Here is a 24,946-nt window from a genome sequence, read left to right on the forward strand (position 1 = left end):
CTGCAGCAAGTCTTTACTTACGGGGAGGTTTTGTTGTTGTTGTTTCCAAATGGCCCTGCAGTGGGTTTAATAGCATTTCATTAAGGGTGGCAGACGAACGCGGATTGCAATGCAAGGTTCACCACCAAGACTGACTTCTTGGGACTTCCTGGAAGCATATGCTTCGCTGCTCCCACAGGATACCCTGCATACCATATTCATAATGTAGAACATTAGGGAAATTATTGCAAAGTGCACTTACCTGCCTACCATGACTGATGGACAGGTTTTTTTTATGACCATGTTCTTTGCTCTGCTCTTGTTTTCCTCAGCATGCGTATATATGCGTGCATTTTCATTTCCTCCTGGGCCTTGAGAGTGGCATGCTTCCCTGTGAAGAGAGCAGATAAAAGGAGAGGGGAGAATCACTAGAGCCATTTTGACTTATTCCAAAAGGTGTACTCTGACTCTTGAAAGATCCTCAAATTTTTATGGACTATAGGGTCTTTTTTCACATGTAGTATAGAGGCTGAGCCATTTCATCTACTGTGTGCTTTTGAAAGATGAACCTCACCCACACCATAGAAACAGGACACATGCTGCTATTTGTTCTGTTTTATGGTGCATGTTACTGCAATATTAAGTATGTTTTACGTGGTAACAATGAGTTTCTAGTCAGTTTTCAATTGGAATGAGACAAAATGGAGGTGGTGCAAGCTTTTTTTTAAGCTGGCACGTGTCATTGACCAATCAGAGGTGATTTTTTTTTTCATAACCAATCAAATGGCATTTAGCTTTTATGTGGTCAAAGGCTTTGCAACACAACTTTTTATTGATAAATTAATGTCATCTAATTTCAGTAACATTTAAAGTACAATTAAAGTACAGCTTTGTGTGCATGCTATATTGCAAGCAAAGCTTGCTGCCAATTGCATACTATGAATAATTTGCATCATTGCTAATAATTAAACATGTTACAATTTTAGTTTAGTTATATAAAAAACATCCACACTTGGATAAGGTAAATGGGATTCTCTTTAACAAGCTCCACCTGCCATTGCAAAGAAAAGATCAAAATGAGAAAAGCGAAGGGAAGAGTTGGGACATGTGAGCTGTTTCAGGTTGACGCACAATGCGAAGTTAATTTGCTGCTTTCCTTTTTGTTCCTCCGTGTGACTGTTTCAGTCTCTGCTTTTGGCGCTGTTGTGTTTGAATGCTATGATAATTGGATTTTTGTTTTGTTGTGGCAAAAGGAGTTCTGTCAAATTGTTTTCTCTGAATGAGAAATTTGATAAATTCAGCAGAGAAACTTTGTGACTTTCGTGTGTGTGTGTGTGTGTGTGTGTGTGTGTGTGTGTGTGTGTGTGTGTGTGTGTGTGTGTGTGTGTGTGTGTGTGTGTGTGTGTGTGTGTGTGTGTGTGTGTGTGCAATAGTTCAGTGTTCTTTATGTGTTACTGAAAAGTGAGAGAGAAGCTCGGCAATCCTTGACATTTCAACATTCAAGATTACCCGTTTTTTACCTTTTTAAAAACTTAAATTTTCATTGACATTTTCCATGTGTCACCTGTATGGCCACTCCTCTAATTGTATGCCAGATGGGTAATTGCAAAAAATTGGGTATGGGTAATTTTTTTATTTACTTGCTTAACAGTTGGTATGTTGCTTCCTTTTTCAACTACCCTTTAGCAATACTTTTCATTTGAATTATGGCTGAGGAGTCTGATGGATTTTTTTTAACCTTTTACTACTGTTGAATTTTTAAAAGTTGTTAGTACAGAACCCCTTAAACACCTAAAAAAAGAATTTAGTGTTACTAAAGAATAGCCCTAGCCAGGCTACAAAACTATGCTAATGTTTTTTTGTCCTGGTAAACAACTCTTTCTAGAAAGGTCTGATTAAAATGCTGTCCATAATTACAGTGGCTGCATGCTTCCTTTTGCTCTTTTGGCTTTGTAAACCGACAGTCAGTCTCCAAAAATACCTAATTTTTGGGGGGTTAAAATAACAGCATGGTTAAAATAAAGATTGCCAATATGAAATGTCATTTGAAATCTATTTTACTTATGTAATATGACTGAAACAGGATATTTAATTAAACCATATACCATGATAACTTGCAGTTTAGTTAGTGAATCCAGTGTTGAACAGGTAAATGCTCTCACTGATTCAGTGAGTTTCTTCAGTAAACAATTTGTGTTTCAAACCTGTAACTTGTGAGTCGTTCTAGCAGTTAATAAACAGAACTGTATGCGTCTTGCAGAAGAACATTGTAGTCGGAGCTCCTTCTCTATATTTACTGTAGATCAATGACAAGTCACGCAGGTATAGGCTACTCCGCAGTGGTACGCCTCGAACCAGTCTAAAATAGTCAAAGTACTTATAATAGGTGTACCGTAGTGATTCAGGAGACAAAACCACAGTTTGGTAAAATGATTCATGTACTCTCTTATTATATAATTTTTTAACAAAATAAAGTTAGGACTGCAGCTTTAAATTAACTCCTCATTTGTCATTTGCCAATGAATTGGACTATAGCTGCACTGTATGGTGTAAAATCACTAAAAAAGAACTCTTCATTAGAGTATTACTCTTGAATCAAAACTTCATTGGTTGTGCTTTATGCTTTGATTCACTAAAAAGAAGTATTCATAATAGCCATTTTTTCTTAAATCAAACTTTGGTTGCGATTTATGAATGGTCCTTTTTAATGAACCCAGCCATACGAGTCAGAAATACATGATTTCTTAACATTATTTTGCACCACCGTAGCACAAAACACTGATAATTCCCCCATTTGAAACTTCAGCTGCCTTGATGACATCAGCTGAAAAGAAAATTCATTTAGAGGTGCAAGTTTAGATGCAAGTTTACAATGACTAATGGACAAAGGTCAGAAATGTCTATTAGGGAAATAAATCGGGTCAGTTTCGATTTAAATTTAAGGTCCTATGCAACTTTTCTCATCATCTGGATTCATTGTAGATGTATACCTTCTCCATTACCTTTGACACCTATTGGCATACTCCTTATGTCAGGGCTATTTGACTAGAATACATTTGAATAGCAAATATGGCGAATGGTAAGGAGTGCAAAGGTTCAGAACTTCCTTAAGCCGGGCGGAAAGTTGCATTATGTGTACACAGAAGCAGGATGAATGCCTCCCTTGAGAGTGTTTTGGCATAGCAGAGTGGCTTCTGGATTAAAATGCTGGCCCATGCCTCAGTGCAGAGACCAACCTCTACTATCAATGGGATTGAAATCTCTCAGTACAGACAGCACTGTAGCAGTGAGCACTGGGAGTGCCAGCATTGATCTGAAACACCCAACAGAGACAGAGACGGACTGAGTGGAGAAAGGGAGAGAAGAGGAGGAGCAAAGGAAAAAGAAAGCTGGTTGCATGATGATGCTTATCCCTATGAGAGTCCAGAAGCCCCGTGGTTTCTTTCACAGCACGTTCACTCTCTCGCACACTGCTGTTCCTCTCCTCTTTTCTCTGTGTCCAATGAACAAAAACAACCCTTAATTCTAGCTTGGCGCATTATTCTCCCTTCTTCCCACCGCACATCGATGTCAGCCCTAACCCAACGTTGATTTCCAAAGCAGCGCAACTGAAAAATGTTTGCATTGATTTCTTTTTGCATGGGAGTGGCTCTCTAGAGTCTGCTGCCGAAGGTTGCACAAACCTATATCACAGTACTCATAAGTCTCAGAAATCGTATTGACTCATATAATAGTTATTTGGCCCGTGTTGCTCAATTTGTTCTGTTATACAGCCCTCAAGGTTTTCTTATAGAAATTCTGTAATCTACTTGAATTGAGTAAGTTTGTTTGGTTAGCTCAGCGTGGTAGAAATTGCATCTTTCCTGCCAGATAAGCCCTTTCGGGCATGTGTTGCTGGCAGTGCTATTGAGAAACTGACTCTAACGTGGTTAGGGCAATTATACTGTGTTTCTCGCCCTTTCACGTCCATGTCGCTGTACCTCAGACTTCCTGCCACCTGCTCAGTGAAGCACAAGCTGTGCATGGAGATGAACTGTCTCTTTCTGCGTGTCTATTTCTTTCTCTTTCTATCATTCCCTATACACATCAGGTGTTACAGGTGTGATCGTGTGAATCTCACAATCTGGTCACATTGTTCCCTAAAGGGGACAAAGAAAAAAATACATTATATTTGGCATTAATAAAACGTAGGACCACAATTTCTACCAAACATTTCATTACTGTATAATATTTTATAATGTTTTACATTGCATAGATTCTCAATGGTGATTCGCATTACTGTAATACAATAAAAATACTGCAATGCATTATTTTCTGTGTCTAAATTCTTGCATGCATAAATTACAATTATATAAAATTGCATTATGGTAATGAGAAATTTGGGAGAAAATTTGTGGTTAAATTCTAATTTCTAAAGCTGTCAATTTCACAAAAATATAAGATAACTAAATTTCACAAATCCAAATCACAAGACAAAATAATAATACAATTTCACTCAATTAGCACTTAGAAAAAACACTGGTAAACCACTGGGGTTCAGATTTCAGTAATATTTTATAATGAATTAATAGTAAATTGCTCTTTTCTCAAAATTTGGCTGTGCCATTTTTGCCTCTCCTGACAAGCCGCCATTATTTTTAAAACCTATTCAGTGCTTTTATCTGCTACATGTCTTGGAATTGTTTTTACTTAGGAGATTCTTATTAGTTTTAGTAATTGCCATATATAATTATTCAATACCTGATTTACCTATTTTGATATTGGAAAAAATATAGGCATCTAATTAGAATAAATACCTCAGGTTTCGTGAGATTCAACCCAATAGACGCCCTTGGTGTTACAAGCCCTATCGTGTAGCATACCACGTTTAACTATGTGACCATCCTGGAATGTTTGGAAGCAACAGGTACGTTTCCCAGCTGTTAAAAATTCACATGGTTATGAAATTTGTCCTTGCAATGCACCGAAAAAGGGTCATATCCCCACCTCCACCTTAACGCCTTGGGCTACGTTTGTGTGCTTAGAAAATAAGCAGCATACTCTCAAAAGAAGCACCTGTCTTAATAATAGCAACACGTATTCCTGTTCCAGTCTCAAACTCTCAACCTTCACTTCAGTGCATACTGATGTCTATTATAAGAGGTCTAGTCAGACACAAGTAGGTCTCCATGGTCCACTGCAGGGCTTGCATTTGTTTAAGTGGGTTGTTGAGTCAGTCTGTCTTCACAGTGCATGCGTTAAAGGTGAGAAGAGAACACCGCACTGAAGACAGCACTGACTCACTTCACTAATCAGTCAGAGGGGAACGCGTTTAGAACGAGCTACGCTTCCCGTTACTTCCATTTATTTTTATGCATGCATTGTTTTGGTGCCCAAAAAACAAAAATATTGGAGTACGCAATTAGCAAGGTGCAATTCCCAGTCTTGATTTGATTTGATTGAAGTTCCCAAGCTTTTCATTTGATTTCGATTTCCGACTGGAGTAGTATTTCAGACTGATTTAAACTGGCTGATGAGGTTCATTTGTTCGTGGACCTAACCACACTAAAAAGAGCTGGCTCAGAGTAATTTGCTTGTGACACCGAATTACACTCTTTCAGTTAATTAAAAAATCACTTGTTTATGAGTCCGCCTACAGTGTTCATGTTATGTTTTGATTTACTACGAAGAACTGACTCTTAAGAGTTAATTGTTTGTGTGCCGACTACTCTAAATCACGCTGTATGTTTTTTTGCATGGTTTTTTGCCGTGGTTGTTTTTGCATGGATCTATGAGTAACTCAGCAGAAAGATTCTTGGAATTATTTAGTCTTTTTATAGCATTAAATTCAAATCAGACTGTCAGACTCGCATTCAACGCAGGTAAAATATGATTTCTTTTGTCATGTAGCTGAAGATTCATCAGTGGAGAAGTGCCCGAATCGTCTTTTTAAAACTGTGTATGTCTGATAAGCCTAATTTTACCTCTCATTTAATGAACGTTTGATGAATAATTGTTGCCATGATCAATAGAAACTTTACATAAGCACCTCTTTGGAATTTAATAAAGCTTTCTGCTTACTTTTCGCCAGGCAAATAGCTGAAAAGAATGACAATGGCTTAATTGAAATACAACACTATATCCGCACATTTAGGATTGCGGTTGTTTAGTGAATAATATACCGTTTGTTGTGGCAAATAAGTGGTCTAACCGTTTAGTGAATTCTCCCTTAGTGCAACAGACTAAAAAAGGGTGGAGAGAGAGAGACCGAAGTTGTGCATGGATGAGGCAGCCATCCTCTGAGAGTTTCTGCTCTTCATTTCATCAAGTCAATTATTTCAGCACTCCAGGCTCTGTGCCCGTCCGCTCCTGAAAGCCCGGGCCATGGATGGGTCAATTAGCCTGCTTGCACCACCAGAGGCCCTCTACAAGGAGCCGGACGAGAAAAAAAAAAGATGCTCTGATTTCTTCGCCTGCCTGCGGTGTAATGAAGACTTCCTTAATAAAGGCAGTGCCCTTGACTGAGCCGCACACTTTCAGTACACCTACTGTTCGCTTCTGAGCACGTAGTCACGTCGCCGTGTGTTTGTGTGCTTCATTACTCTGCGTGTGCCGGCTGTCTTAATCAATTACTTCTTGCTTGTTAACAACTGGGGACCAGATTCAGTGGGCGAGGGGCATTGATCCCCAGTTCGCATTTGCATTGTGAGCGGGTTGTTCTCGTTCTCGCCCAGACTATGGTCGCAAACTTCTCTGGATCAGGTCATTACCCCGACGCTTACGTTCTCGCTCCATGCTCAGACATGCCGTGATGGACGGGAACTCTTTTAGTGCATAGTTGTACATTGCCATTAGAGTGTCTCCATCCACAGGAAGCTCATAAGAGTCGTAATCTCTCTCTCCACTTCCCTCATTATTATTTCATGTGGTTAGTCAGAAACGAGAGGTATTATGTTGACAGCATGATGGTTTTAGGCTAATGGATTGGCTTGTTGAAAAAGCAGAGTCAAGTTAATAGTATGGACGCTGCCCTGCCAAAAGCAGATTTCCTCTTGTCAGTGCGGGAGGAAGTTGTTTTAGATAGTGTTTATTAGACTGCTGTAGGCAATGTTCCTCCTCAGCAAATGTCATTAATGGTCGTCCTGCGCTAGTCATAGAGGAAGGCCAATTATCACTGTGCGCTGTGATCCTTGAATGTGTGTTTTTCCATATGTCTAAATGAAAACAGTACACAGAGGCACTGTGCTGTGGTCGATTCAACTCTTATGGGGTTGCAAATTTATTGGAACATAATCAAACAATCAATCTACTGCTTCCAGAGTATTGGCTCTCATCCTGAACAAAATAAAGCTTTGCTTTGGCCCTCGGAGCAAATATTTGCACATTTCTTAAAGAGAAGTCACAGAGCTCTGCCCTGCTAAAAAGACATTGCTGGTTTGCTGCTCTTGCCACCAGACTTCTTAACCTGCTTAAGTAGTACTAAGATCAACCAGCTTCACCAGAAAGAAAGCTTAACCAGCACTAACCATCCTGAAACAATTCTAGAAAGTCTTTAAAAAAGACAGATTTTCTTCATAACGGATAAACAATTTAGGGCCAGATTGACTAAACGGAGCAAATAAGCGTGAGAGCGTAATTCCAAAAAAGCGCCGATGGGAGTGGAAATTTCGGCACGTGATCTACTGACAATGTGCAAATTAAAGAACACCGATGCAGTCGGATCATTTCCATGATGACCAATGCAGTCTGTTAGCTGGTTTAAGACATGCTTTTTTTGGGCAGTAAATAATGGCGCAAATACCAGTAGATTTACAACTGTTAAATCACTTAGCATGATTCATTTTACTACTCTCCTCCCATATATGTTGCGTCTGAAAGGGAAGCTCCTACAAATGCATATCTAATAAGGTCAGCCACAAAAATAACTGTTCACGCCTTTTCGGCGCTAATTTTTCATGCCGCGTCTTTAGTAAATCCTGATAGTATTTTTTTTAAATGCCAAAAGGGGTTTGCACTGTCGCAAGCTAATAGAAAATCTGGTCTTTAGTCTACAAAAATCAAGTGTCTCTTTTCATTAAGACAGAACACACTAGTCAATGCCCTGGCAACCACCCAGAACACCCTAGCAACTACTTAGCAATGCCCTAGCTACCACCTCACAACCGACTACTTCATAGTGCCTCTGCATACTATTTCCAATTAGAAAGAATACTCTAGCAACCACCCAGAGTACTCTATCAATCGTACACCCTAGGAACCACCTAGTCGATATCCAACCTGACAATGTAGATTAGATACATGTAGTTTAGAACATAGTAGCTGATTTCTACTGTATCTGCTCTGGGTAGTCTTTAGCTGTGTACGCTGTTTAAGTTGGTTTATGGTCAACCAACTAACAACCAGACTGGAACAGCTAGAAACATACCATGTTTCAAAACATAGTTACTATGTATTTAACTTTCATCTGTACCATGGATGGATTTTTCAACTGGGAAATCATCTCAGTAGCAAATTGTAAATTGCTAATTTGTTAAAAGAGACTCACAAACATTTCAGTAGCTTCACTGCAGTCTTCAGAGGGAATGGATCCCAGTTAAAAGTCTGGACTTTGAAAGAGAGAAGAGGGGAAGAAAAAAGAGTTGAACAAATGGCCCCTCTGACAATGCTCTTTCCCTGCACTGTAATTGCTGTCGCCCATCACAAAGATGATTACATCCACGCCTATCTAATGCTAACACTCTCTTGACACAGCTCACTAAACCAGCTGCTTTATGCGTGGCCATTGCTGTTGATGGGCCGTTGACAGCAAAGAGCACTGCCGCTTAATGCCATTTTAGAGATGGAATAATGGCTAGCTTAACAAAATAGTGAGGAACGTTAAAAAGGTTAAAAAGGGGGGAAAAACAGACAAAAGCATCCAGTCAAAGTAAAGTGATGATTATCTGCTTTTTTTACTTGTTGGATGGGCAACCAGTGAGCAGAAAATGTGGGTGATTTGGCCATGACTGTTCTTTTCAGGGGATATGCAGATGTACTGGACAAATCCCTCAATTAAGCTGAACAAACTACCACTTACTGGCGAGACAGATGGTGGCGCAAACCTGAACTGACGTGTTCCATTGATGTGCATATGGTTTACCTTTGGAAATAGGGTACAGTATTTAATAAGGATGCAGAGCACTGAGTGGTGTGACTTTTTTTCTTTCTTCTTGTCAAGACCTGATTAGTGATAGACTAAAAAATAAGCCAGGCCAATTAATCAGGATATATTGAGATATTTTAAGCTTCTAGATATCAGACAATAGGGGGGGAAAGTATACCAAAAATACACTCTAAAAAATGCTGGGTTGTTTCAACCCAATTTTGGGTAAAATATGGACAAACCCAGTGGTTGGGTTACATTTTTTAATTACTTTTTTAACCCAACGTTTGGGTTTGTCCATATGTTACCCAAAATTGGGTTGAAACAACCCAGCATTTTTTAGAGTGTATATATATATATAATATAAATGTTGTTGTTTTTTGGTGATACGGTAGCTCTTGTATAGTATAACAATATTATTTATTATTCTATATTTCATACAATATAACACATTGTATATGTCTGCCACATACTGTACCAGCTGTCGGCCATATAATTTAACCGAAATTTCTAAGCTTGATGCTGGATAAGTCTCGATATTCTGGGACAAAAATATAGTAGCGGGATGTGTCGATCAAATCACAAAGACTTTTATCTGTGGATGTTTACCTGTTAAAAAAAATATGGATTCTTCTGTCGGTTAATACCACCATAATTTTCGTGTGGATCCATGGCTCTGGGCAGGCAATAATATTTGATTTAGAAGATGAACAGACTTGCATTAGAAGAGATGAAAGCACCTAGACAATGCAAACACTATGTGTTTATTAGCGCTGGTGCTCAGAGGCCCTTAGCTGCTAGATCAGGCTCAACTCGCTATAGGCACAGAATTCTCAATCACACATTTTTTTGCAGAACTTCTATAGCAGTGGAGTCTGGTTCTCACTGTAGGCTTGTTATGTTTGGATTGTGGAGGCAGTTTATAATGATGGATCAGTAATAATAAATTTAATCGAGCTGCAGGTCAAACCTGCGGACTACCTCTCAGTACCTAGCTGTGTCTCTCCATGCGTAGTAATGCACTCCGTCTTCCGCTCTGAATTAATGAGACTGTAGGAATATACCTATGTTAATTACTGTCTTCTTTACATTCAAATCACTGAGTTCTCTAGAAATACTTCTCTAGTACACTTCTCACTAAAAACTTTTTTAATTGAGAGAGTGTATGTCTAAGGTTAGCGTGATTTATATGCTGCAGATGGTTATTATATCACATTATGTTGGATTATATACAGTGCCCATTATGTCTTTATTACTTTAAGTTTATGCCTTGAACAAAAGCCACACATGCACATTGAAGTCTTCCTTTATAGTGTTGGTAGGTGTTGAATGATCTCTGTGTGCGTGTGTTTTGGACCCCATGAGGAAAACGGCTTATAAATCATACTAAGGGATGTTTTTTCTGTGTTTAGGGGTAGAGTTAGTGTAGGGGATAGAATATACCGTTTGTACAGTATAAAAATGATTATATCTATGAAAAGTCCCCATAAAACATGAAAACCGTGTGTCTGTGTACGCAATGAGTCTATGTTCAACTTCTGCGTGTATCATGTCTGAGGAGGAAGATTTTGGCTGTGTGGCTACAGGTATCATTCAAGCTAAGGAGTCGTCTATACTCGGCAGCCACGCTGGGTGATTCTGTACAAAAGCACATGCCCTGTTTGTTTGCAGCTGCCGCGTCTGAGGAGATCCACGCCTAATGGAATTCCAACCAATTACTGGCTTTAGTCAGAGCTTCATTAATTCCATCAAATCACCAGTCTGGATGCATTTCATTCACTTTACTTTAATTAGACAGGCCTTAAATCAATTAGAATCTGGGGCTGGCAGCAAAACACCAATAGCACCCTTTCTGTAGGTTTTTATAGATTAGGAACGGCTGAAAACACTTCATGTGCACAGCAAACACCAATACGTTTACATTAAATTCACATCATTATTGAACAAATGCTGGATTAAATTGGTCAATATCTGAATTTAAGTCCTGGAATTCTGCTGTTAGTAAAACCTGTGGCTGATACATTTTTTTTTTTTTTTTTTATGTTTACACTTTTTGTAATGAATGATTCAGACTTTTGATCCTTTGACCAGAAAGACCCACTCCATTGCAGTAGATTTTGTACGCTGTTAATGGTTATAGCGTACAAAATCTACTGCAATGGAGTGGGTCTTTCTGGTCAAAGGATCAAAAGTCTGAATCATTCATTACAAAAGTGTAAACTTAGCAGCTTTACGTCTTTCCACAGGTGGAGGCACGACATTTCAGGGTTATGCCTCCAGATGAATTTCGATTTGGTTTACTTGAGTAGGCCTACTACTTGATTTACTCTTCTTTTTTTCCCTAAGCATTTTACACTGATCAAATTCCATCAGCTATGCAAGCATACCAAGATAGGCCCTTATGTTTAATATTATGATTTGGTTAGAGGGAACTTGCATTCCAGTTCTGAATTCAATTTAGTTCAATAGAGCTTTAAACAGTAGCCTACACATGGTTGCAAAGCAGCTTTAGTGAAATGAGAAAAATTAAGTTAAAAGAAAATGGTGTCTAACAACCTCCAAGTGAGAAACCAAAGGCAACTGCTGTAAGAAAAAGAAAAAAACTCTAGGATGTTTAAGTTGATGAGGAAAATGTACACTGTAATTTTCAGTCTGTAATTTTCAGCAACAGTGCTCCACACTGAGTGTGCACATGCTGTGCAATATACAAATATTAAGATTAAGCTCATTCTATAACACAAGAAAAACTAATTTACATTAAATTTTAAATGGTTTTTAAAAAAATCTCCAGTTTTAATAAGCACACTGAATAAAAAATGTGATAAAAGTGTAACAAAATGGGGGTTATACTAATGGCTACAAGTCTGTGGCAAATGGGGTTGCTGACCTTTTAATATACGTGTGTGTGTGTGTGTGTGTTTGTGTATATATATTATATTATATTGAAAAAAAGGCATTTACTGTATGTGTTCAGTGTTCAACGAGTTGAAAATGCTCTTATGTCACACAATGTTGAGAAAACAGTCTGACACATCTCTACATAGACCAACAATTAAAAATACAGCTCCATCCCGAACCCCCCAATATTGCACAGATCTAACAACTAAATACTACAGTTCTCAAATTGACCAAAAAGCACTTCCTCATTTTGGTGAGTGTGTGTTGTTTTGAAGTGTGTGTTGGGAAAGCGGTGGTTGTGAGCATTACCAGTTAACCATGCTCTGATCTTCCGCCAGCCTGAAGTCAACCCAGGTCTCCCTAGACGGGCCGAAGAACTCCTAGCATAAATTTCTAGATTTATATGTAGTTTTAGAATCACAGAAGCATATCTAACGTCAACGCATTCTGACGGTTGCCAGAGAGTGGTGGAACTGTCTAGTTGTATTCAAGGTGGCTTTATGCCCAGCAGGTTTTAAATTAAGGAGAATGTTGAAGTTGCGAGACGGTGCCAAAAGCTCTTTCGACGGTCTGTTTGAGCGAAAGCAGAGTAAGATAAACACTGAGTGCTTGTGAGAAGCTCCTTCAATCTGCTCTCGTGTTTAGCCACTAATATGTTTGGGTTTGATCATGGGCACGGCAGGCGCCGTTTGATGAATCGCAGGCTGTAGAGCGAGGCGGAGAAGGCATTGATTTCCCCAGTGCCAGTTCTTTTACCTCCCTCTCTCCTAGCATTGCTGCTCTCTGTGAGGGGCTTTGGAATCCATGGAGCTGATTTAGAGGAACCGGAGAGTGCCGAGTATTCCAGCTGTCAAGCTCTAGTGCCGAGATTGGTGATCCGAGATAATTAGCGTTGTCACAATACCAGGATTTCAATACTTGATGTCAGTGAAATTTCATGATTCTCAACTCCACTTTCGATACAACAGCAACAAACTTCTATGCTAATGGCCACGTTTGACCTTTATTTAAGTATAAATACTGAACGCTACCCTCCAAAAGTTTGGGGTCAGTAAGATTTCGTTTTTAAAGAAATTAACTTTTATTCAGCAAGTACTCATTTAAATGACTCAAAAGACACTGTAAAGACTTTAATATGTTATAAAAGATTTCTATTTCAAATAAACGCTATTCTTTTGAACTTTATATTCATCAAAGAATTCTGAAGAAAAATTGAGAAATGGCTAATGAAAATTGAGTTTTGCCATCACAGGAATAAATTACATTTGAAAATATATTAAAATAAACTAAAATATTTCATAATATTACTGTTTTTACTGTATTTTTGATCAAATTAATGCAGCCTTGATGAACAGAAGAGGGTCTTACTGACCCCAAACTTTTGAATGGCGGTGTGTATACCATACCATGTGTATACATCTGTACCATATGGGTTATCGTCAATATTACATTGTTGTTGTTGTTGTTGTTGTTTACAACAATAACTTAATAACCTTTTTTATACTGATCATTATAATATTGCAATGCCTAAATTCACTTGTAGCTTTTAAAACTATTGGTTTTAGTTTTTAGGATTTTATTTTAAATGTATTTAGACAAAATAATATAGAACTTTATATACAATATAGAATTTTTGGTATTGACCATTTATCGATTTTGACTGCCTTAACATAAATATAATTAGTTATCATATTAGCCAAAATTGTTGAATTCAAGTAAACAGCAAGAACAAAGCAGTTCAGCAGAGAATGGTTTTCTCTTGTCAGATTTCTTCCGGCTGAAGCAGAAGGTATGTTGTTCACCATGGGAATGAAAACGACATTCATTTGGGCGAATTTGTTTTAACAAAGGCAAAGAGAACAAAACATCTGAATAACAGTGCCAGGAAAGAGGCTAAATTCTGCTGTGAAATTACCCAGTGGGAGCAAGTTGACCCTGAGGACAGTGCAAATGCTCAGCGAATATTAGCACTATTAGTTTGGCGAGCACAATAAAAGCACTTCAGACACAGTGAATCATCTCTACCTCTTCTGATGCCGCCCAAAGCACTTGTACCGGCCAGAGCGTATTCTTTTTGAATACAAACTTGCTGAAAATGCTTTTTTTGTCCACACCAAATATTATAAACAAGTATTAGGTGTTGTTGATATTGGGATTGCTGGTGCGAATGCATTTATATGAGCTCAAATATTTCCACGTCTTCAATATTATCCAAGGAACATCACATTCTGAAAAAAAAAAAAAAAAAAAAAAACGCTTTTGATGAGATAGACCTACTCTTTGAATGGCCCCGTGTCCCAGCGAGAGATGTTTTGGGATGAAATTGTTTTCCTGCAGAGATTTTTTTATTTGAAGCCCAATCGCTCATCTTTGAGGTTTTGATAGTTTTGACAGAAAACAAATTGTCCTTGTTGGTTTGGTTTTGTTCATCCAGCTGTAGCAAAAGCAGTGAGATGCACGGCTCTTCCTCTTTTAACCAATGAATTTCTGTGACATTTCTGTTATTGTATATTATTTTATACATTTATTTCTAAAAGCAATTTATAGCCAAAAAAAACACATTCAGCATAAATAGAAAGAAATATAAATTCAGATGACCTTTTTAAAATGACCTTTCATTTTATTTCCATGACTTTTGCATGTGTGATAATTAGTGTTTTTAAATTCCCTATATTTCCAGGTCTTCTATGACCGTGGGAACCCTGTTGATAAGAGCTTTTTCTATCAGCATACAAACACAGTCATAGGAAGGACTTAGACTCTCTGCAGTGTGATGGATGTGGTCGCTGCGGGTTGTTTAAATAAGGTGGTGACCGGTTGTGAGACATTTCTGAAAACCAGAAACAACTGAGCAACAATCAGGCTTGTGCTGTCTGATTTCACCTCAGACATGTCTGGTCTCTGGAACTCTCTCTCAACGCCCATACTTTAACACTTTTCCTGTATAATGCAGAGATGTGAGAGACTTTTTGACATTTTAAAATTTGAATGCCTCCATTGTACGGCAGACTTTGACACATTCATACATTAGAATGTTTTTTGTTACAAACGCAAATGTTTCCACTTGAATAGTTCACTTAAAAATGAAAATTGTGTCATAATTTACTCATCCTCAAGTTGTTTCAAACCTGTATGAATTTCTTTCTTCTGCTGAACACAAAGTAAGATACTTTTGAAGAATGTTGGGAGCCAAACAGTTGATGTACCCCATTGTATTTTTTTCCTATTATGGAAGTCAATGGGGTCCATCACCTGTTAGGTAACTGACATTCTTTAATATCTCATACTGTTCTGACTTAATAAATTATGAGTTCTTAGTTTAGGTTTTATGGTCTGCAGTTATTCTCGTTTTTTTAAAGCAGGACTATTTTTACTTTGCCCCACAAATAAGCATTTCGCTTTCAAGTTTGTCACTCAACAAAAAAACCATGCACTGTGAGACACGACACAGCATAGAGAGGTTTGTCTGAATGTGTATTGCTTTACAGTTGCAGTGATGACTCAAATTATGATGTTGATATTATAATATTAAAACGTGGGCACAAAATTAAATTAAATTTAAATTAAATAAATTTTTGTAAATTAAATTAAAGCACATATATCTGCCCATACTGGGAAAAAAGAATAAAAATCAACATAAACTAGTCAACGTTAAAAATTGATTAGTCGTTATTGGATGACCAGTAATTCAACTCTAGTTTTCGATTTGAGTTTAAGCTGGCCTATCATTTAAACCCTAAACCAGCAAATCAGACCAGCCTGACCAGGTTGTAAGACCAACTTACACCAGCAAACCAGTTTCAGCTAGTTTAAGCTGTTTCTTTCAACAGTGCAATCCTGTTTTTGACAGGTTTCAGAAGGGTTCATCCATTTGCGGTTTAAACCGTCTTCTCTATAAAACCCTTCTTTCCTTGTCTTTATTCAATGTCAGAATCTTCCAGCAGATTATCTGTTGTCATGGTGCTTTCCCACCTGTGCAGGTATCATGTGTCCATGTGCCCGCGTGCTGTGATGTATTTCAGCACAGTCTGCTATCCAAACAGTGAATATTCTTTAGATTAATGTAGACCCTGCTATGTACACAACGCTTTCCACACCTGTCCTTTTCGGCTGTCACCATCTCAGTTCTTCCACTGGATGTATTATTAGCTCCGAGCTTTTAGCAAAAGAAAAGAAAAGAAAATGTGTATGAAAAAGTATCTCACCTCTGTCATATATTATAACCTGTTCAAGAAAGAGTGACAGCCAAGCCTGCTAAAAGGAGTAGTTAATTCATAGATTAATATTCTGTCATCGTTTACTCAACCTCATGTCTTTTCAAACCCATATGCACCTTTTTTTTTTCCTTTGAACACAAAAGGGGGATTTTGAAATGGCCATTTTCCATTAAGTTCATAGTGAAGATGTTTTGCCAATTCACAAAAAGGACAAAAAAATATGGAAACCTATTTCTGCATCAGAGTAAAAAAAAAAGGTAATATATTGTGATTTCTTCACTAGGGGTGGGAATCACAGGGTACCTCACGATACGATACAGGATACACGATACATAGCACATGGATCACAATATACCGATAATATCACGATACAGCAACTCTATATTGCTAGACAATCCTATAATGATACATCACGATGTCTAGTCTAACTATGAAAACAAAATGCCCAATAAAAGGTTAAGTGCAGGTTTTCTCTCTTTATTAAAGTCCAAAATGTTAGAAAAAAAGTCATTTAAATAGTTTTGGGCCAATCAAAAAAGGAAATTTATGCGAGTAGGAAAAATATAATTGAAGAAATTTCTGGACAAGATGTACTGATGTTTTTTCCAATTTAAATAAATCAAGAGTAATTAGATTTAAATTTAGTCTATGCGTGATTTGTCATAAATTGAAATGAAAAGGTGTAGTAGAGAGGTATTATGTTTTGTTTGTGAAGGGCCATTATTTTTGCAATGTTTTTGCAGTAAAGGAGTATTTTATGGTATTGTTTATAAATGCCAGTTTAAATAGTGTTTTTTAATGTGCTTGTGTATGTAAATGTGTGTAGAATGCTATGTATTACAATTGCAACTTTAAATCGTACAACTAGATTTTATATTACACAATTGCAAACTTTACATTTTGCTATTCCAACTTTATATTGCACTTTATATTCTTATTCTAAACTTTGTCACAGTTGTCTACTCTGGTGGAAACTGACTCAGTAGGGGGTGGTGGGAAGCAATAAAACATTTCCTTTTGTGTTCAACAGAACAAATAATAGCACACAGGTTTGGAACAACATTTTTTGGGTGAAATATTACTTTAGCCGACACATTGGCCATTGTGTGCATATTGATTGCTTGTTTAATGCCAGTGTTCCTGTATCCAGAGGCAGGTTGTGTAAAGTGAAATGCAGTCTCTGTGCAGATTAGTCTGTATTCAGTGGTTCAAAATGACCTGTTCTGCTGAATTGGTGTGAGTGTGTATGTGTTTTCTAGCGTGCGTCTACTGTATATCGGTATTGCTTCTGCTTATCAGCTCTTTTATCCTCTGCAGTGCAGCCACTCAGTCAATATCAAAACTGCTATCACAATGAAAAGTTGAGAATATGGGAAACAATTGCCCCGGAGGCAAGGCTGAGTGTGTGCGGAAGAGCGGTTGCCTATAGCTAGCCTCTTCGGTTTGACCACAATTTGAACCTTCGTTGTTCAGGCTCTTTGATTAGTCTCTCTTGGAGACGGAGCTCTGATGGAAGTGGGCGGACCGTGAAGTCCCTTCAGCCGTGACCTTTCAACCCCTTTACTGCTTTACCTAAATCCACCGTGCCACTGAACATGGGGCCTCATTGCCATGACAACCTCACCAGGCCATTGATAAAGGGCCCTGCAATCTTAAAGTACTAAGTTTTACTCGACACTCTGAGGAACTGTAGATACAATTCATACTGTTAATGTGCAACAAAAAAAAAGAGCTATTTCGTGTCACATTGCCAACTCTTTTTTTGCGCTTCAGACTATGATCGACTGTTTGTGATTGTCAGCGCTTATCTGCGTAAGACAGTAGGATGTTTACAGAGCTCACCGGCACAAGTGACAAACAACTTTGTCGTGTCGGCAGAGGAACGATGCCACGCAATCTATCAAACCAGATGACAATGTTCAGCTAACACGTCTGTTATTTAATTCCGTGCCTAAACGCACAAGATAATGTGCCGACAATTATGCATACATGCATGCGCTCACTTCCCATGAGAAAATTTTAGTCCAGGTTTTCTTTTCTTTTTTTGTGCAAAACTGCTGCATGCACATAACTCATCATCGGTGGCCTTGCATTGAACGTGCTTTCCCCCCCCCCCCCCCCGATTCTGCCAACACGTCTAATTTAAAATTAAGATGCAAAACGTGCACATGTTTTGGGAATAATCAGAACAAGACCTATCCTCCCTCCCATTTCTTGTTGCTCTGTTTGGGAGACGAGATAATGCCCTGATGTTTGTGTATGCACGCGTGTCGCATTTGACAGTAATTTCTGCCGATGCTTCACAGCCGCTCTGTTTGATACCAACCCTGCATCTAAAACAGGATGTTCTTGTCTTGTATTTTCCAGGGAGCTGTGTGCAGACAGTTATAGGTCTGTACGGCGAGACGATCGAAGTGCCATGCAACAATGGAAATAAAATGCCAGATGGCATTATTTTCATCAAATGGAAATATGTGAGTGTTACTCTTTGTATCCTTCTAGGCATCTGGGCTGTTACTCTGCCCTGTCTGGGTAGCCAAGCAATATACAGCTACTCTCACCTTCATATTGATTTCTAATTGAATCTCTTAAGGTGCTAAATGTGTGTTTGTCGGTTTGCTAACGGCCCTGTTATCTCGTTCAGGTGAGGGATGATGGCACTCCCGGCGATCTACTCGTGAAACAGGTTGCGAAAGACGAGGCGACCGTGTCCGCCACGGACGGCTACAAAAGTAGAGTTAGCATCGCCGCCAACTTCAGCCTGATGATCTCTCGGGGCTCTCTGACCGACCAGAGAGTCTTCACCTGCATGATGGTGTCTACATCCAACCTGGACGAATACCCAGTGGAAGTCAAAGTTTACAGTGAGTATACATAAAATACACGCTCACTCAAAATGTTTAATAAATCAGAGAGGAGAATAAGATTATTCAAGCACTGCTAAAGTCCATGATGAAACCGAATGTAAGCGTCTGATCTCAAATTGTATTGGAAAGTGGCTGTGGAGATGACAGATATGGGGGATAATAACATGTGTGTAGCCTTGATATGCTTGCATGCTTTTAGATGGATATCAGAGAAATTGATAATGCACACTGTATTCCACCATAGATCAGAAAGATTGGCTCTTCTCTGGAATTTATTGTGCATTTACTAATATATAAAATCATTAAATTCAGTGAATGGCATACAGTTATCACTCAAGTTATTACTAAATACAATTTTGTTTAAAAAATAAATGTCATCAAAAGGAGTTAAAACATGCAGTTGATATTGCTTTTGGCGAATGAAGTAGGTGGTCTTGGTAGTTATGTAATTTCAAGAAATGATCTTTACTTGCTTAAACATTTAAAAGTGTGTGTGTGGCCTGGTAAACCCTACATTATGGGGACACAAATGTCCTCACAAAGATGGCAAAATCAAAATCCTTGTCCTTGTAGGGACATAATTTGGTTCCCATAAGGAAAACAGCATATAAATCATACTAAGTGATATTTTTTTAAATTTCACATGTTTTATAAGAAAATGTGAAATTAAAAAATAAATATATATATAATGAATTAAATGTATACTTTATTTACCTAAATGTAGAATCCAGGTGAAAAAAAAGTAACTACCCACATTATATGCAAACTTAACAATATGCATTATGTTGACAGTTTTCATATCACAGTATGATACTATGCTTTACCAATATACAATGCCTTATCTCTTATTGCAGAAAAACCATCAACCCCTGTAATCAAAAACAAAGCGAAAGAGCTGGAAAACGAAAAGCTGACACCGGTGAGTCACTGTCTTCTTTACACTGTCCCTTTAAGACCCAGAACTTCTGCAGTTATTGCCTGTAGACAATGTTTGCTCCAGTACACAAGCCAGCCCGTGTACTAACAATGTGCAGGGCCAAACCCTGTGCCTTTGTTTTCATTACCCAGCATGTCTCTCCAGTAGTCTCAACATTGACACACACCTGCTGTTATCACAGTCAGAGGCGGCTCAAAAGACGGTGCTAATGATACGGACATCAGCGAATGTGGGGCGTACACACCTGATTTAGGCAGCGCTCGAGCGATTGTCACCCACGGCTACACAGGAAACAGACACTTTTATGTTGTCTAGAGTTTGCATCTCAAACACAGGACGACAGTAATATTATTCGGTTGCATGAGAAGAGGCAGAAGCTTTGATTTGAACTACTTGGAGCAGATACAAGGCTTCCCACGCAGTCCTTGTTTGTAAATGGAGCTGGGGGTCGTTATTTTTCATTTCCTCCCTCTATCTCTTTCTCTTTTTTTAATGTAGTTCGATGGCACAAGGATCTTAGAGTCTGGCTGAGGTGGAGGTGTGGGGTGGGGAAGGCTGGGGTTGTGTATACAGCAATATGGGTCTGGTTTTTTTCCGTGGCCACCCACCGAGGTCTGTCGTGTTCAAAGTGCTGAGACTTGCTTAGACAGAGAGAGGGGAAGGGCACGGAAGAAAGAGTGCCTCCTCTGAATATATAACATTTCAAATAGCTACTTGTCTTGAAAACATGCAGGGTGGCTGACGGTCTCTAGAAAGAAGAAATTGGAAAGAGAGGGGTGAACACAGGTGTGCCACTTTTGCAAACAAAGGGCCGTAAACGGATTGATTAAAAAATATGTTTGTGTATATTTTTCAGTGGTCATGGCAGCAGTTATTCATGAAAAGGTTAAGGAGAGTCATATCGCTAATCTTAATCAGAATTGGTTCTTTAAAATCATTTGGGATTTTATAAAGTGAAGTCTGGGTCAGAGGTGGGGAAATTCTGTGCAGTCACATAAAAGTAGGCCTATGTGTGACCAAACAAACCGCATGACCAGTGTAGTCCATTTCTCAAACTATTGACTGATCCTGTTATTTTTTTAGTGTTTTAGCATATTTATGATGCACTAAAATAACCGTCTCGAAAAAGTGATTCATTCGGAAATCAGACTATGGTATTGCTTTCATAAAATGGTTCTTTTAGTTAACAAAGTGAGAAGAGATTGTTGAATAAATTGGTTATTTGTGGGGGGGTTTGCACACAAAAAGTATTCTCGTTGCCTCATAACATAAGTTTGAACCACTGTCGTCACATAGACTATTTAACAATGTCTTTACTATCTTTCTGGGCCTTGGAAGTTGTAATAACGCTGCAGTCCATGTAGGGACAGAAAACCCTCAGATATCATCAAAAATATCTTCATTTGTGTTACGAAGATGAACTAAGGACTTACGTTTGGAACAACATGAGGGTGAACCAACCCTTTAATAATAATGATATGATGACAATGTTCTGTTAGTCAAACAGTAGCCTCAACGTGTATCGATTTGAACTGTACTGCAGATAGACTGGTATCATTATATAATTTGTAAAGTTTTTGTATTGACTTGGTACCCGGTAGTACTGGTAGGGTACTTTGGGCTTACTATAGTAATATAGTGTTGCCAATTTACAAACAAACATAAAATACAAACATTTAGGCAATGGTCTCTTGCAACACATTCTTCCTTGTCACAATTTTGCCTTGGGAACTAACTGATATAAAATAATAAGTTCCAATTGAATTACTATAAGGACTAAAACTTAAATGGAACTTAAAAATAAAACTGAAAATATAAAAATAAAAATAAAGGTAAAAATTTATTCACAGTACTGACATTTTTTAAAGGTCACACTTTAGAAAAGTGTTCAATCCTCTCTATTAACTAAATATTAATTATGACTTTTTCCTTAACTACCTTAATAAGCAGTTATCATAAGTTTAAGTTGAGGTATTTGGTAGGATTATGTAGAATATGGTCATGCAGAATAAGGCAGTTTGTGATTTATATGTGTTACAGGCCCCGGCTAAGGAGACCCAGCTGACAGATTACTGTTATCTGTAAAACAGGATTCAAAGAAATGAACGGGAGAGTCGCGTCTGCTCTTTTAATGCTCCTCTGCAGATATCTTTTATTTAATGTACAATAAGTCAATTTTAGCACAACAGTTGCTTTTAAAGCATTAATTCACATTCTTTAGTCTGTCTCATTACATCACTTTTGTCACCAACATCAAAATAAATCACCTTTTGTTACTCTTGTCTCACTTCTTCACTTTACATTCTTTAGTTAACATTTAACTTTTATTTAAATATATAATATTTTATAAACAGTAATACTATTCATTAACACAATGATGTTTAGTATGAATTTACTTCATATGAACTGTGAAAGTGTATATTTCAAAAGGCACTTGTCCCTTAAAACCATTGTGAAACACAATTCACTCTTTTAGCTCAATAGGAATGGATTATTGATGGATACACAGATATTGTGGCTTTCTATGTTTCTCTCAGTGCCTGGTCACGTGACTGTCAAGCGCGCCAAACGCGACCACAGAGTGAGCTTCAAAGATACACTTAACGTGACTAATTAACAAATTAACATGAACAAACAAACGTTTTATGACACAAAAAACTATTAATACAACACTATAGTTAGATATAATGACCACTGGAGCATACTTAACTTATTTTCCTCACGTTATAGTGAGTATACATCAAGACAAACAAAACGTCATAAACTAAAACACATTTAACACTTTACATTCACCATACATGGTAATTGTGCAGTTGCTGTGGTATAGTTAAGTGTTTCTCGTTTGGATGTCCATATTTTTACCTGTAAAACAGGATTCAAAGAAATGAACGGGAGAGTCGCGTCTGCTCTTTTAATGCTCCTCTGCAGATATGAGGGAGCATGCGCAGTTCACAGTTTTGTTCGCGACTATCCAACCAGCATGTCAAAATAAGAGTCCTTTAAAATAATGCTTTACTGTCCATATAAATGTAAACATAGATTTGTTAATTTGCATAAAAACACTGCATAAGAAAATTATGTAATCATTTCACTCATAACAAAATATATATTCAGAAAAGGAAAAGAACACAATTGTGTACATACTTAGTGTGTATCACATATGTAATAATAAACAGCCAATATCATAGTAATATGCATTATAAGCAACTAGATATTAGTGAGAATTGGACCCTAAATTAAAGTGGTGCCATGCTATAATACTAAAATAACATTGTTTTGCAAGATTAGTTTGAAAAAAACTATTATGGAATTGCATTTCTTCCTCAGAAGTACTAAAAGAGTTAGTAATGAAACGGAAATTCTTACATTGGTTGCTAAAACAATGCAGAAAGCATATGCAAATATTCACTGCCATTAGTGGGCAGAATTCATTCATCGTGAATCCCCCAGAGAGTCCAGGAAGGAAAGTGCTTAGTCAGAGCTGCTGCTCTGTTCCACGGCTCAATGGAAGCTGCAGGCTTCAGGCAGCACTCTGTGCTTGAGAGGTGATGTATCATGGTCCGGCTCCTGAAGAGGGTCCGGTGTGTTATCACGGTGTACGGTGATTCCCCCCCCCCCCCCCCCCCCCCCCTCGATGTGGTTCCTCTAAATCTTGGATTTCTCATGCCACCCTGAACACCTGAGCACATGCATCATCCTGCTGTCTGTTCTGCTTTCCTGCCATTATTACCCTTCTCTCTTTCTGCTGATCTCTCTATCCCAGGGCAGATAGCTTGTCAGCTTGTGATCCTGTCAGCGTGTTATTAATGCACAGCCTCTTCGGCCTCTGGCAGAGTTTTTACTCGACCAGAGAGAAGGAAAAGGGTGAGAAAAAGAAAGCGAGGAAATGGGAGACCTGTATCACAACTGTAGAGTTAAACCCCCGCTCACTTTCGCTCATACAGGTGATGTCATTATACTGTATATATCGAGGTGTCTTCCCTGGGCCACCCTGGGACTTACCCACCAGAAGTACAGCAGCAGTGGGATAAAAGTACCTTGAAGGTCATGAACCTTCATTAAGGAAAGTCCCAAAGAAAAGTGTACCAGAGTCACACCCACAAAACATTCAAATCATGCCAAGTGTGGAAATGACATTTCACGTGACACTCTTATGTGATACTATGTGTCATGAGTCTATAAATAGATGTGCAAGACACAGGTGAAACCGAAAGGGTTTGAGTATCGCAGACTTGGACCTCTTCCAAATTCATAAGAAGTTTCGATATAGTTCTCTAATACAGATGTACTATTTTTTCTTTTCCCGTGTGTGTGTTTGTTTGTATGTTAGTTGGGGGAATGCGTGGTGGAGAGTGCCAACCCAGCGGCAGATATCATCTGGATGAAAAACAACCAGTCTCTGGTGGATGACGGCAAGAGTGAGTTTATATCATTACATGACAGGAGAATCAGATTTATAGTGTGTTATAACCATATATACATAATATATATATATATATAATATATATATATATATATATATATATATATATATATTCAGTATATATGCAGGCTTTTTTATGTATATACATTTTGACATGATGCAGAACTATTTCTGACACTAATTTTCCCGTATCTCTGAAATAAAGAAGATTCATTTATATATAAAAAAAAAGATTGCCTTGAAATTTTATGTCACGTATTTTAGTATTCTCAGCTTGAGGTCTGAGACTGACTAGTTTTGTTCCTAACCTAGATGTATAATATGCATTTTTGTTATTCTAAAATAACCCTTAAAAAAAAAAGGGGGGGGGGCTTGCCCCTTTAACTGTTGCTCAAGTCTCGAGCTCACAGCTGATTGGTTTAGTGGACATTCTGACAGTATTGACAGACTTAAGCTGTTGTTACGTTGTGTCAGGCACTTCCAGTGTGACAGTCACTGTTTGCC

The 24,946-nt window shown here is 38.1% G+C and overlaps 1 protein-coding gene across 3 annotated transcripts in view; it reads left to right on the forward strand.

Annotated features, from left to right (window-relative positions):
- alcama (activated leukocyte cell adhesion molecule a) overlaps positions 1-24,946 on the forward strand; it is a 63,794-nt gene that overhangs the window by 27,124 nt on the left and 11,724 nt on the right. For all 3 annotated transcript variants that reach the window (XM_079600769.1, XM_079600771.1, XM_079600770.1), the window contains 4 exons: positions 18,583-18,689; positions 18,860-19,079; positions 19,937-20,001; positions 24,350-24,437. In XM_079600769.1, coding sequence (XP_079456895.1) covers positions 18,583-18,689; positions 18,860-19,079; positions 19,937-20,001; positions 24,350-24,437 — 480 coding nt within the window. The remainder of the gene's footprint in view (positions 1-18,582; positions 18,690-18,859; positions 19,080-19,936; positions 20,002-24,349; positions 24,438-24,946) is intronic.

This window comes from Phoxinus phoxinus (genome assembly GCF_949152265.1).
Source record: "Phoxinus phoxinus genome assembly, chromosome: 23".
NCBI lineage: Eukaryota > Metazoa > Chordata > Actinopteri > Cypriniformes > Leuciscidae > Phoxinus > Phoxinus phoxinus.